This window comes from Diorhabda carinulata, chromosome 12 (assembly GCF_026250575.1).
Source record: "Diorhabda carinulata isolate Delta chromosome 12, icDioCari1.1, whole genome shotgun sequence".
Classification (NCBI taxonomy): Eukaryota; Metazoa; Arthropoda; class Insecta; order Coleoptera; family Chrysomelidae; genus Diorhabda; species Diorhabda carinulata.
This window is the reverse complement of record NC_079471.1, coordinates 158,955-173,777: the sequence shown is the minus strand read 5'-3', so window position 1 is coordinate 173,777 and position 14,823 is coordinate 158,955. Positions and strand designations below refer to the sequence as shown.

Here is a 14,823-nt window from a genome sequence, read left to right as displayed (position 1 = left end):
AATTATTGAATGCTAAATGTTTAATCATATTTCCGTAGAATGTTTGGTGTGTGATATCAGACATTTTATCAGCTTTGTAAATATTTGGTAACGCCATAAACCTCACTTTGAGGTCACACTATATACCAAGAAAGTTTCAGATTATAAAGAAACGAGAAAAAGCTTCGCGGAATTCGAGTTTATCTGTTTTGTATTGTTAAATATACACATAATATTATATTTAGTTAATAACGACGCCCAAACGATACGATTTTATTTCCTAATATGTCGGCATAATCTATTTGGAAATTTGTCGAAAATTTTGACCAGGATCGATTGTTTTTGAAACCAAAAAAAAAAAAAAAATAAATAGTAGGATGAAATGTATTGGAAAAGGAGGAAAATATGATAATAATAAAAGGAAAAATTATTTACGGGTGATCTAAGGTCGGGAAAAGGGAAAAGGGGGTGAGTTTTTAAGGGTAAAAAACGGTTTATCTCGATTTCCGGCAAAACTACAAGTCATACGGGAAAAATTCAAATAACAAAGTTGTAGGAAATGAGAAGATCTACAACTTTTGTAATTACACTTTTTTTACATAACCTCGAAATTTATGTGAAAAATTCAAAAAACCAAGTTTTTCGTTTTTGATCTATATCTTTTACAAAAAACGTTTTTTTTTCCACGAAATTTTGTGAAAAGTTACCTTTTTATGTCTCAAATACATTGTAATTTATTTGATTTGAAATATGTATTTTTTCACATAATTTTTGACATAAATCGTAAAATCACCCTAATTTTCGAACGAAAAATTCTCCCGTCAAAAAATTTGCTTTTTTAAAAAAGTCGGTGGGGTTTTTGTTCGTTGAAATATCTATTTCCTGTTGGTGTAAAAAAATATCACCATCGCCATAGAAAATTTTTTGAAAAAAGGAAAAAAAAACTTTTTTTTCATCATTTTGTACAATTTTTAGTTACTCATTAAATTTTTTCACACGAAAAACATGAGATTCCATATTACATTGATAAAGATAAGTAATTGGAGTGTAAAATTTTAATAAATATCTAAAAATTGTACGTAATGAAATTTTCGCATGCTAATTTTTTTCTTTTTTTGTACCCATGGTGATGGTAATATTTTTTTACACCAACAGGAAATGGAATTAGAGACATAAAAAGGTAACTTTTCACAAAATTTCGTAGAAAAAAACCGTTTTTTGTAAAAGATACAAATTAAAAACGAATTTTTCACATAAATTTCGAGGTTATGTAAAAAAAGTGTAAACACAAAAGTTGTAGATCTTCTCATTTCCTACAACTTTGTTATTTAATTTTTTCCCGTATGACTTGTAGTTTTGCCGGAAATCGAGATAAACCGTTTTTTACCCTTAAAAACTCACCCTCTTTCCCTTAGACCGCCCGTAAATAATTTTTCCTTTCATTATTATCATATTTTCCTCCTTTTCCAATAGGTTTCATGCTATTATTATTATTTTTTTCACTCTATATTATTTTTAAAATCTTTCACCCTGGTCTAATTGGTTTTGAATAGACTATTTATTATTTTTTTGAAATTTTTTTTTCTCTACTCGTCGACAGATAAAGTAAATATCACCGAACACCGAATAACTTTAATTATAAACAAGTTTTAACTTTCTTGCGGTTTTTATAGTTCTATCGGTACATTCACATTTCAACACCTACTATATTATATCTGTTAGCCTAAATTGAAACGATTAAAATTTCACGTGGGACAGAAGGATGTTAATAACGGACAAATAAATTAGTTTCGGCAATAATAAATTGCTTTCACTTTATATCTAAACTTGTATGTCGTATACGAAAACAAACAGGTTTCATTTCGGACCAAAACAACCCCAAAAAACACTAAACTAACTTACCTAATAATAGATTTTTAGTCATTCATCAAACTTTTAAAACTATAGTATAAATATTCGCGAAAATTTAAACAAATTAGATGAAATTCGATTTTAAAAACTGTTATTTCCAAATCGGCTATACAGTATCTTGTCATTCCCATCTCTATTTATTTCTAAAACGTAACGTTTCAATTATATTTACGTTTTTCATTTCTAAACCGTATTCTTTCAAAAATTTATGAGCTGGCGTCGATTTTTAGGATAGTTTTTCAATTATTAGCGTCGGTAATTTGTATTGGAATCTATTTAGGATTCGATGAAGACCTACCGCATCGAATTTTTACGTTCTTTTGAACAGAGGCTGCAAATTTAAACATCTGAGTGACAGGCGTGAAGAATAATAACAAAATATTCACGTCGAATAATAAGAGAAGTACCAACCGATGCGGTGATGCAAAAACCGTGGAAAAATAGGTAAAAACAGGTAATTACGGACCTGAACACTAAGGAAATTTACCAAGAACCGTAAAACAACTAATGTCGGTTAAGAAATTTCCTTTTGTCGGATAAAGTATTCTAATATTCAATCTTCGGATCACGTATCGAAAATATAATCGAAGATAAGCATTCCATTGCTAGACTGGTTTATATTATTTCGAATTATACCGATGTAGCTCATAGAGAAATATGCCGAGGTTAAAAACTTCCTTTTTTAAAAAAAAAAAAAAACATCTGCAATATTAGCGTAACACGATAAATAAAATAATCAACAACATAACTAATCCAAATACAAATCCAAAAATACCATTCGACGGGACATTCTGTATAAAAATAAAATTTTCTCGTATCGACGAAATTGATATTATTAGTAAAATAACGGTAGGAACGTCTATGTAAATATTTTATTTAAAAGCTGACGTTCATCGGTAGGAAGTCACTGCCCAGCAAAATGTTTATAGACATTACTTTGCAGAAATTCAGTATTCAGTCAATCTTCGCGTAATTAGTTTATTTGGAACAGTTAACGCCATCTTGTTAACGGCGCCATGACACATTCTCGATAAATGAAATTGTTGACATTTGCAAGCAGACTGACGCTGCGGTTATTGGGTCTATTATTAATTGATTCAGTTTAAACTAGAAACTTCGTTAAAATAATTGCGATATTCAAATAAAAAACGATTTTAAATTTATCTAACATTTATTCAAAGATGTTACGTTCTTGCAAATATTCGACAAAGTACTTAGTCTAACTTGAATGGATCTTCGGTTACGTTCGCGTTCACATAACTGTTATGTAATAAATGAAACGTTTAGAAAATGTTTGGAATGCCAATAACAAATCTTATAAAATGATTAGGTAAAATGTCCTTGCTACGTCCCTGAGTTCTTTTTCAATTAGAGTCTATAATAAGAAGTTATATTATTGAAGATAAGCAAGTTACAAATATTTACTACAAAAACTTTGTCTTGTCAATCGACTTGGGATTTTTTATCATCGATGCCAAAAATGTTGGTAATAACTTTGGTATTGTACGGGCATTTTATTTTCTATTGTAAATACAACAAACTTTCAAAAATTTCTCTGATAAGTTTTTGAATACTTGTCTAATGTTCAATTAATATTTGTCCCATGAAAAATAATCATTTCCTCACAGCATATTAACCAACGGTCGATAAGTAGTGTTGGTAATGGCATTAGTTTTTTGACAGTTGGTAGTACGGTTACTTGTTCAGAACGACGGATTGACTTCAAGGTTGTTACAGTTATTGTTTAAAAAAGATTTCATTGTAATTTTTCAAAGATTATATTTTCTAATGGCAATAAAATAGATAGTATTTTAATTTTTATGACGTAGGTAAGTATGTTTTTAGAAGTAGAAAGCGTATCGAAAAGCTAGCTGGTAACGAAAAGTTAAGTAGCGAGATTTTTTTAGGTTATAATTTGTTTTGACGTTTCCAAGATACTTATATAGATTTCATACTAGATCGATTCGTATCGATCGATCGATTTTTTAATTAATTAAATGTATTAGTCCAAATCGAATGATTCATTATGTTTATTATATAGAGATGGGCGTTTTAAGTATAAAAAATAACCACCAACGGACTCTACAGTTTATTTTTGAAAGTATCTCAATTACATAGAACAAAATTACAAATATAAATATAGATATTAAATTTTTCTATAAAATTGTTTCTAATAACTTTTCCAATAGAAACAATTCGATGTACCAGTAGATATTCTCAACAATCGATTAAACTATTTGTGAATGTTTATCTTAATTAGACACAGACCGGAAATCGAACGGAATGTGTCTTAAATTTGTACGCGATTCGTAATTGACCCTCGAGTTGACCTCATATCACAATCATGATAAGTCCACGTATGGCGGTTTTCGTGGGAACAAAATCAAATTATCATTTGGAGAATGAAAATGAATCGGAAATCGTCAGATTCAAAAGTAGTTAGTCGTAGTTTGTATAAAGATGGGAATTGATGGTTGGAACGGTGAAATATCGATTGATCGGATTCACCGTGTAGCAACGTAATTTATTCAAACCCATAACGTCAGGTATTCTTGAAAGGTCTATTTTAGTTTAAATATTATTGGAAGTACTGAATATTTTATTTATTACCGGTAATTATTGAGTTGGAATTTCTGGAACTGAATACACTGTCTTTCGCCATCTCTACGTCGACTGTCATAATTACACTGTCTGAAGCGCGTTTCGATAACCAAGTTATCGTCTTCAGCTGGTAATTGTAAACTATAATAATTGAACTACAAGTGTTAATAGTAACCGTTCAAGACGCATCTCTAGTTATTTGTATCTCCTCGCATGTTTCGCAAGGTCTGCTCGGTGCAGAATGCGTTAGAAGTACCGTTGTTGTGAAAGTTGTGGAATTTACATTTTTTTTTTTTTTTTCATTTTTCATTGTTGCAGATTTATTCGGATCCTGAATCAGAGAAGGCTATTATGAGCTCAATTGTCTATTGCATTCACCACAAGGAAGGATGTAAATGGTCCGATGAACTTAGAAAATTAAAGGTATAATACGAATTCTAGTATTCTAACTTTAAATTCCGTTTAAAGAAGAAGTATAATGGTGTAAAAAATTCAAGTATTTATATCTATGTACGACAAATATTTTCAAATAGTTCAAACAGAAATTATTGTGGTAAACAAAAAACTATTTGGCTTTGAGTTTACGATAAAAAAAAGTTTGAAATCCCTGAAACAAAAACACGGAGAAAACTTTTTTTATATAGAGATGGGACTTGATAGTTGGAACGGTTATAGTTATAATAAAATCGAATAACGAAATTTGAGGGTACATTGTGTTTAGTTAAAATCGTCGGTAAAACATACTAAATCCACATTACTTTCGAATACAACACTCGTAATTAATAAAATCTAGTGATCTACAACTTTTTCGTAACAATTTTTTACCACGACGTATGTGTGCAGGTATATTCAAGGTAAATTGAAAAAAGTATTGTACATCATTAAAATATGTTAGTTAATTATTAGCGTTATCGAACGGTAGTCCGTTGTAAGCGATGGAGAAAATTTCGTGTTTCGAACGATTCTATTTGTTTTTCCAGGGACATTTAAATACTTGTAAACACGACGCTATCCCATGCACGAGTAAATGTGGAGCACAAATACCCAGAGTATTGATGGAGGATCACCTCAAATACACTTGTCCGCAGAGAAGAACTAGATGCGAATTTTGTAACAAGGAATTTACCGGACACGCTTTAGAAGTAAGTCATTCGAGATTTTTATAAAATTTCTTCATATATATCAGCGCGTTTTCCATTTTTGTTGCTCCGAAAACCTACAAATACAATTTCGATCTTAATTTAGTTCCTCAAGGCGTACGACGGTATCCTCGGAGACCTGGTGGGGTTTGGCGTTCAAAACAAACCGAGGCAAAGTGAAAGTATCGGGATCTCTAAGTGCAGTTGTTCCTGTGAACCCATGTTTGAGTTAGGGAGGACAAAACTGTTCGATTTCCCACTGGAAGGAACAAGGCTCAAGCGGCACTTCGTCTATGCGGAAAATGTTGACATTTCGGCTCAAAATCTCGTGAACAATGAACAAAAAACCATGTACCAAGTCCTGATAACTGACTGAGCAGTCCAGAAGAATGCGAAACAAAGATTTTCGGCCCTGTTTGCGAGAACGGTGCCGGAGAACATCACAACGGATTCTATAGAATTCGAAATATTTCAATATTTGTCTCAGTGTACGAAATATAACAACGATTTATTTAAATACTTTTTCTCGGTTTATATAATTATAGAAAACGAGTTTTAAACTTTTTCTCAGTATATATTTAGAGGTACAAAACAACGCGGGAATGTTTATAACTGTTTTTTTTTTCTGTTTCCATTTTAAATATGTAGCGAAAAAGTAAAGATAAAAACTCCACAATTTCCAAAGAAAATCGTCATATATTCAATTTTTCAGAATCACGTCGGTCATTGCGGATACGAACCCCTGTATTGCGAAAATAAATGCGGAGTAAAAATACACCGGCGACACTTGGGTCAACACAAAATTGGAGACTGTTCAAAAAGACTTGTGCCTTGCAGATATTGCACCAAAGAATTCGTAGCCGATACTTTACCAGCTCATCACGTTAAATGCGGAAGAGTACCGGTGCAATGTCCCAACAGGTAAGTTACATAAAGGAACTCCCATCTCTATATTATTTTAATAGTATTTTACAGTTTCCTGCCATGTCATACTTTATAGATTTCTCGTTTGGAGTAGAGATGGCGTGGATGTCGACTTTTTAGTTTTATTGTTATAATATTTATTAAATTTTTTAGGTGCGACGTGAGTGTATTGGCTAGGGAAGAATTGGACACGCACCTCAAGGAAGAATGTACAGTTTCGGTACACAGTTGTAGCTTCAAAGACGCTGGATGTAGATTCAAAGGACCTAGATATGTTATAGAGAAACATCTGGAAGAAAATTGTCAACAACATTTAAGTCTTATGTGTAATGTTGTATCTAAACAACAACATCAAATAACGTCTTTGAAGAGCGCCTTATCTAGGTTATCTTTGAATTATTCCGGTACTTTAATTTGGAAAATTAGCGATTTCGCTGCCAAAATGGCCGAAGCTAAAAGTAAAGAGGGGATGGAGTTGGTATCGCCGCCTTTCTATACTAGTCAATATGGATATAAACTACAGGTAAATATTAGTACAAAAAAAATATTTTTTTTCGATTAAAATCGAGTTGTTTTATTTATTACAGGCATCCCTTTTTCCAAACGGAAACGGCGCAGGTGAAGATTCCCATATATCCGTGTATATAAAAATCCTTCCCGGCGAATACGACGCTTTATTAAGATGGCCGTTTTCCCATTCAGTATCTTTTACGTTATTCGATCAATCGACGTGTCCCGAAAAAGCCTGCAACATAGTCGAAAGCTTCATACCGGATCCGACGTGGAAAAACTTCCAACGACCCAGCAGGGAACCGGATTCCTTAGGTTTCGGTTTTCCGAAATTCGTCTCGCACGAAATGCTCAAAAAAAGACATTTTATGAAAGACGACACCATGTTTATCAGAGTTAAAGTGGATCCAAGTAAAATTGTTGCCGTTTAATCACATTAATATTCGTGCACGTCATTAAGCAACGTTGCCAAACCAAATTTTGACAATTTGGCCTTGAGTACGATCTATATATAATTGTTCTGAAAATGTTTTTGATGATCTCATTTTTCTTTTTCGATATGTATATATAAAAGTGTATAAATGTATAAAGATAATGTAATTAGAGAAGTTATCGGAAAAGAAACATTTCGTATTGTATCGTGACTTATTATATCATATAAACTATCTGGTATCGGAAGACTTCTTCGAAAAAGGTTTACAAGGTATAAATCGATTTATTTCTGAAGATAATCAATTCTTTTAAACTTTTTACTGTGGCGTCCTCCTATAATCGATCCAGTAAGGCTTTCCCAACATGCTACTCCTCGTTCTAATAGATCTAGACGAATGTTCCACGACGTGGACCGTTTTCTTTATAATTCATCGTTTGTGTTGGTTGTTTTTGTCCACCAGTTCTTTATTTCGTTCCTACAAATATTTTTCTTCTCCTTGACCACAATGGTGTCCATTGCGTTATTCTTTTAGAACATTTCTGTTGGTTTTCTATGTGCTTTTACGTATCTCACTTTATTTTCCTTCCTTTCTTCGTTTTTCTTTGTTCTCTTTTCTCCCTACTGTTTTGTGTTTGGACCTGTTACAATTCTCCTTATCTTCTCGGTTCTTTTAGTTCCTTCTTCTTCCCTTTTGTTGATTATTGTTGTTTCGCAATTGGCTATATCACGTTTTCTTTTCGATTTAATTTGATTCTTAATATTCTTCGATCAAATTAGAGCTAAATGAAATTATTTTCAATCAATGTTATTCGATTATATCGAATACAAATATTTTTACTAGCTTCTTGTTGCTCAAATGTGAGCATTTTAGTTGAAATTTACATGTAAAATTTGTCGTCGTCGATTTTGACTCCGAAAGGCGATTCAGATGTGAATAATCTTCGATATCTTTTAGTTAGTCTCACTCAAAAAGACGCGAACGCGACATTTACTTACATACACTTGTTTCGATTGCAGTTTTTCAAAGTTGCTAACAGTCCCTGTTACTTTATAGCCACACCTCGTATAGTGCATTTTATTTTACGTTGTATATTAAGTGAGTTACGGACAGACACAGAAAAAAAAACTCGATTTATTGAATTTTAAACAGGAAGTAGAAAAACTATAGATTTATAAGTTTCTATACAGTTGGCAAATGTTTATATCGTATTACTATTTTTTAATTTCATTTTCGAATTAATTTAATTTAATCTGGCAATAAAACAGTCTTTGATTCAATTTCTATGTATCTTGAATACTAAATAAATTGAAATAGTTTGACAACCATGTATATATAAAATTTAGTATGTTTGTATACGTAATAGATGTCGCTACAACTACGAGGAATAATATTTCGTTAATATTAACATTTTTTGAACTTTGACGATAACCATTTAATCAAAAATCTTCTGTTTTATTTATATTTAAACTGTATATTATATAAATAATAGTATATTGCCGAATTTCTTGAAAAGTCACTACTATGTTCAGGAAATTTTGTAAAAAGTTTTTCGTTTTGTTATGTGATAGCTGGAGACCACCAAAGTTTTTGTTTATATTCGGTTCGTTTGTACTCGGTACACATAATATTTTAGTCATTTAAATATAATTTTGTAATAACTGGCATCTATTATTCCAGTTTTGAATAAAATAATACGTTTAACAACCGCCTCTGTTTTCTTTATTCCAGTCTTTTCGGACAGTGAAATTTGAATGGTTTGAGAAAATTCCTCAAAATATAAAAAAAATCCAAACCGAGAAGAGCCGTTTCAGAAATAGTTAGGCAAACACATTCCCACCCCTTGCACAGGAGCTTTCAGGGTCTACACTAACGAACCGAACCCCCATCCATACAAAAATCCAACCAAACTTTAACCAACGAATTACTCTATCTGCAAATTCGGGCATTTGATGAAAAGTTTAAACATTTTGCAAAAAAAACCGGCAAAATTTGATCCTGAGAGAGTCCTTCTTGCGTTATGACTAGATAATTGTAGACGATTTAACAAAATTTGTCAAAAAATAAACGTGATCCATTTACTTTTCTCAAAATCTGTAAGAATTATAAAAAAACTTTAATTGCAAAAGTTCTTTGAAGGAATTTTTAGATTATTCACTTTTAGAGTATACAATTCTTCAATATCGAAATTTTTAATGTATTTTATTGCGTTTTTTGGTTTAGTTGTAAAAGCAAAGGTGAATTTCATAAGACGGATCTATTTGATTTCCGCACGGTATTGGAAATATTTGAGTTTTTATTGAAAAATCATTATGGACAATAAAATGACATCATTTCCAAAATGAATTTTTGAACACAAAACTTTAGTTTTTTCTGAATTATTCCTAATGAAACATTCTCAATCTAAATTTCAAAAATGCAATACTCAGCGTGTTACATTATTTTCCATATAGTAATCCATTTCTTAAACCGTGCGGAAATCAAATAGATACGTCTCGTGAAATTTACCTGTGCTTTCACAACTAAACCAAAAAACGCAATAAAATATAGGGTGTTTTATTTAAAATAATAAGTCAATAATCTAAAAATCCTCAGAATACAAAGAACTTTTGTAATTAAAATTTTTTGATAATTATCACAGGTTTTGACAAAAGTATATGTATCACCTTATATTTGACACCCTCATTTTACCTGGGCATTTTACATTTTTCCTGTTTTTCCTAACCTAACCAAAGTTTTATTAAATAATAGAGCAAACGATTAATCACTTATATGGTTGTGTCTTTTTGAGATTGCACTTTCTGCAAAATGGAAACTGTAGCTCTAGGAATTTAATAATAATTTTCCAGTTCGAATAACATTTTATCTCTTCCACCACGTCCCGTAGTTTTATAACACTACTACTAATACGTCAAAATTTGAAAAGTTCCTTGGGTATTATACAAATTATAATTTGATCACTGTGTTTCATCTTAGCATTAGATATTCAATTTTTTATCCAATGATACTGTTTATTGCTTCTTTTAACGCCCTATGAATCATTTGATTTCATCGTTAGTTCGAGCAGCAGTCCAACGTTTCTTCATTGGATCGTTTTCCCTTCTTTCGCTGTAAAATGATTGTAATTGTTTGCTGAGCAACGTTTTTGCTTTTATAAGAACCGTTTCTTGCATAATATTGTAACGATTATCACCTATTTTTCACTAATATACACCAAACGAACTTTAAAACAATTGTACTTTTTTGAGGTTATGTTGATGTGCGTTTTGACAATGTAAAATTCCTAAACGGACAGTTGGTATGGGATCTATACTGCGCATGTTTGAGAATGCGCAGCATCGAGTTCGGATTTTTTTTTTTCGTAAAATGTGCATACGACTTAAATATTTAAATTCAAAATATATACAAATATAATTTAATTTTTTTATAAATACAATACTGTACTTTTATTGCCCATTAATCTCTTTATATATGTTCCATCAGATAATTTAAATAAAAATAATCTGTTATGGGGGTAACCGTCGTTAGTTATCTAGATATTTCTGTCGATTCCATTACGACAAATTTTAACAACGGATCTGATTGAAATATTAAAACCTACAGAGTGAATTTAATTATCGTAAACTGAATTTTTATATTTCATTTCAATTTACTGGGATTGTAAAGAACAAGTACGAAATAAAATATTGTTTTATAATTTCCATTGGTTTTTATTGAAATATTATCTCGATACGAATAGGTAAGTACAGAGACATTGTGTTAATTTAAAACACACACACACACACACACACACACAGTGAACAATTACTGAATTAAATGTGGTTAAGTTAGGTTAGGTTAGGTAATTTCGGAGTTGTTCAAAAGTGTCTAATTTGATATCAAAATCAAGTTTTTATAAAAATATTTCGATGTTGTAAGTTCTGTTATATTTTTTTACAACATTCATACAAAAGAACTAAATAAAATAAATATTGTAAAGTTGTAAAAACATGATGGATTATACGAGTACGAGTTTTTATTTGTACAAGATTTTAAAATTCTGTACGTATACAGACTACCGCCATTTTATTTATTTTAGGAATAAAAGTGAACATGACTGCAATAACGATTGCCGAACAAAATGAAAATATATTTAAAGGAACTTTATCTCAGTTGCTAGCAGTTTTTGCAGGTATATTTATACGTTGTACTTATTCACATTAACCAAATATAAATACGTAAAAATATGTACAGGGTGCTAAAAGAATAAATGTACGAGGCACTTGGGAACGAATCACGAAGTCGGCGATAATTTAGTTAATTAGATGGATGAAAAAATCACTTGCCAAGAACATAATATTTAAATTTTCGTATTTTCAAATTAATTTTTTGGTTTTACAGGTACTTTGGTCGCAGTTAGTGACGGTATGCATTACGGTTGGACGGCTCCGGTTTTACCTATCCTACTGAAACCGGATTCTCCCATAAAAATTAACAAATACGAAGGAGAATGGTTGGAAACGTCGGTGATGGTAGGAGCTTTCGTAGGACTTTGGATAACGATGTACTTCGTCGATAGACTCGGAAGGAAAAAATCTATATTGTTAGCTACTTTCGTGGCGGCGTTAGTTTGGGTTGCGATAGGTCTCCAACTTAGAGTCGAATACATATTTGTGGCGCGGGCGTTCGCCGGAGCAGCTGGAAACATGGCGTTCGTAGCGACTCCCATGTATATAGCGGAAATAGCCGAACATAAGATACGAGGATTCTTGAGTAGTTTAATTTATTTGATGATGCTGTGCGGTATTATTTTAGTTTATACGGTAGTGCCTTTAACGCCTTTTTACGTCCATTGCGTTATTGGCGTATGTTTGACGTGTACTCAACTCATCATTTTCCCATTTATGCCGGAAAGTCCTTATTATTTGATATATAAAGGCGAATCGGAACGAGCTGGAAACAATTTGGAATGGTTTAGATCTAAAAAAGTCGATATTTCTAAAGAATTGGAAAATATCAAAGATGCGGTGGCTAGACAAAAAACCGAGAAAGGTAATTTGAAAGATCTGTTTACGGTACCTAGTAATAGAAAAGGATTTTTAATTATGACGGCGATGAATTTCGCGCAACATTTCGCCGGAATCAGTGTACTACTTATGAATTTACATATTATCTTGGAAGCGGCCGGATCAATTTATTTGCAACCGAATTCGGCGGCCGTTTTATTTTCTATAATGATGGTTTCGTCGGCTTGTACGGCTTCTATATGTATAGATAAATACGGGAGAAAAACTTTGTTGATTTTATCGTGTATTTTAACGGCCGTATGTTTATTGGTTATCGCCGTTTATTTCAATTTGAAAAATTGCGGATTCGATACTATACAGATCAGCTGGATTCCTACCGTTTGCGTAATGTTATACGCTTGCTGTTTCAAAATAGGTTTAGGAATGGTTCCGATTGTTTTGACTGCAGAATTGTTTTCTACTAAAATGAAAGCGTACGGTATGACCTTAGCTGACGGTTGTTATATCGTAGCTTCGTTGTTATCCATTCTAATATATCAACGTCTCACCGATTCGCTAGGTATGGAATATCCGTTTTATTTATTTTCCATAATTTGTTTACTTACCGCCGTTTTTACTCATTTGTATATACCGGAAACTAAAGGCAAAACTTTGGAAGAGATACAAATGATTTTGAAAGGAAAATTGTGAAAAATTTCCGCAATTTCTATTCAAAGTTTCTTTATTTTAATAAACATTTTGTCTATTTAATGATATTAAAGAATATTACGAAAGAAAAGAAAAATCGTTTCATTCGTACGTGATTTTACGGTACCTTTTTTTACGCTTGGTAACCGATTCGGAAACTACATTTTTTTAAGAACGCAAATTAACGAAAAAAAAACGTGATTAGAAATTTCGTCTTCAATACAAGGGTTGTAGTTATTTATATTTTTTAGTAAACGTTAAAACACGTGTAAAATTCAAAGTTATTTGTTTTTGAACAATAAATTTATGTATTTACAACTTTGGAAGAGATACAAATGATTTTGAAAGGAAAATTGTGAAAAATTTCCGCAATTTCTATTCAAAGTTTCTTCGTTTTCATAAACATTTTGTCTATTTGATGATATTAAAGAATATTACGAAAGAAAAGAAAAATCGTTTCATTCGTACGTGATTTTACGGTACCTTTTTTCACGCTTTCTAACCGATTCGGAAACTACATTTTTTTAAGAACGCAAATTAACGAAAAAAAAACGTGATTAGAAATTTCGTCTTCAATACAAGGGTTGTAGTTATTTATATTTTTTAGTAAACGTTAAAACACGTGTAAAATTCAAAGTTATTTGTTTTTGAACAATAAATTTATGTATTTAAAACTTTGGAAGAGATACAAATGATTTTGAAAGGAAAATTGTGAAAATTTTCCGCAATTTCTATTCAAAGTTTCTTTATTTTAATAAACATTTTGTCTATTTAATGATATTAAAGAATATTACGAAAGAAAAGAAAAATCGTTTCATTCGTACGTGATTTTACGGTACCTTTTTTTACGCTTGGTAACCGATTCGGAAACTACATTTTTTAAGAACGCAAATAAATGAAAAAAAAAACGTGATTAGGAATTTCGTCTTCAATACAAGGGTTGTAGTTAATTATATTTTTTAGTAAACGTTAAAACACGTGTAAAATTCAAAGTTATTTGTTTTTGAACAATAAATTTATGCATTTACAACTTTGGAAGAGATACAAATGATTTTGAAAGGAAAATTGTGAAAAATTTCCGCAATTTCTATTCAAAGTTTCTTCGTTTTAATAAACATTTTGTCTATTTAATGATATTAAAGAATATTACGAAAGAAAAGAAAAATCGTTTCATTCGTACGTGATTTTACGGTACCTTTTTTTACGCTTGGTAACCGATTCGGAAACTACATTTTTTAAGAACGCAAATAAATGAAAAAAAAAACGTGATTAGGAATTTCGTCTTCAATACAAGGGTTGTAGTTAATTATATTTTTTAGTAAACGTTAAAACACGTGTAAAATTCAAAGTTATTTGTTTTTGAACAATAAATTTATGCATTTACAACTTTGGAAGAGATACAAATGATTTTGAAAGGAAAATTGTGAAAAATTTCCGCAATTTCTATTCAAAGTTTCTTCGTTTTCATAAACATTTTGTCTATTTGATGATATTAAAGAATATTACGAAAGAAAAGACAAATCGTTTCATTCGTACGTGATTTTACGGTACCTTTTTTCACGCTTTGTAACCGATTCGGAAACTACATTTTTTTAAGAACGCAAATTAACGAAAAAAAAACGTGATTAGAAATTT

General features: G+C 31.1%; 2 protein-coding genes across 5 annotated transcripts in view; both read left to right on the top strand.

The window, feature by feature from the left end:
- The window catches only part of LOC130900017 (TNF receptor-associated factor 4), a 41,074-nt gene extending 31,871 nt beyond the window's left edge, over positions 1 to 9,203 (top strand). For both annotated transcript variants that reach the window (XM_057810321.1, XM_057810320.1), the window contains exons 2-6: positions 4,810 to 4,914; positions 5,472 to 5,633; positions 6,343 to 6,551; positions 6,708 to 7,077; positions 7,142 to 9,203. In XM_057810321.1, coding sequence (XP_057666304.1) covers positions 4,843 to 4,914; positions 5,472 to 5,633; positions 6,343 to 6,551; positions 6,708 to 7,077; positions 7,142 to 7,495 — 1,167 coding nt within the window. In that variant the 5' untranslated portion in view covers positions 4,810 to 4,842 and the 3' untranslated portion in view covers positions 7,496 to 9,203. The remainder of the gene's footprint in view (positions 1 to 4,809; positions 4,915 to 5,471; positions 5,634 to 6,342; positions 6,552 to 6,707; positions 7,078 to 7,141) is intronic.
- Positions 9,204 to 11,018: 1,815 nt separating this feature from the next.
- Positions 11,019 to 13,641, top strand: LOC130900018 (facilitated trehalose transporter Tret1-like). Of its 3 annotated transcripts, none has more exons than XM_057810322.1 (3): positions 11,019 to 11,234; positions 11,574 to 11,666; positions 11,876 to 13,641. In XM_057810322.1, the coding sequence occupies exons 2-3, from the start codon at positions 11,588 to 11,590 to the stop codon at positions 13,189 to 13,191; spliced, it is 1,395 nt and encodes a 464-aa protein (XP_057666305.1). In that variant the 5' UTR covers positions 11,019 to 11,234; positions 11,574 to 11,587; the 3' UTR covers positions 13,192 to 13,641. The 3 variants fall into 3 exon arrangements, with proteins under 3 accessions (XP_057666305.1, XP_057666307.1, XP_057666306.1); XM_057810323.1 differs by lacking the exon at positions 11,019 to 11,234 and adding an exon at positions 11,267 to 11,408; XM_057810324.1 differs by lacking the exon at positions 11,574 to 11,666 and having other exon boundaries at positions 11,039 to 11,234.
- The last annotated feature ends 1,182 nt before the right edge of the window (positions 13,642 to 14,823 follow it).

Coding starts and splice junctions, on each gene's coding strand:
- LOC130900018 (XM_057810322.1), top strand. CDS start 11,588: ATGACTGCAATAACGATTGCCGAACAAAATGAAAATATATTTAAAGGA. Junction 11,667..11,875: donor GTTGCTAGCAGTTTTTGCAG/GTATATTTATAC, acceptor TTGGTTTTACAG/GTACTTTGGTCGCAGTTAGT.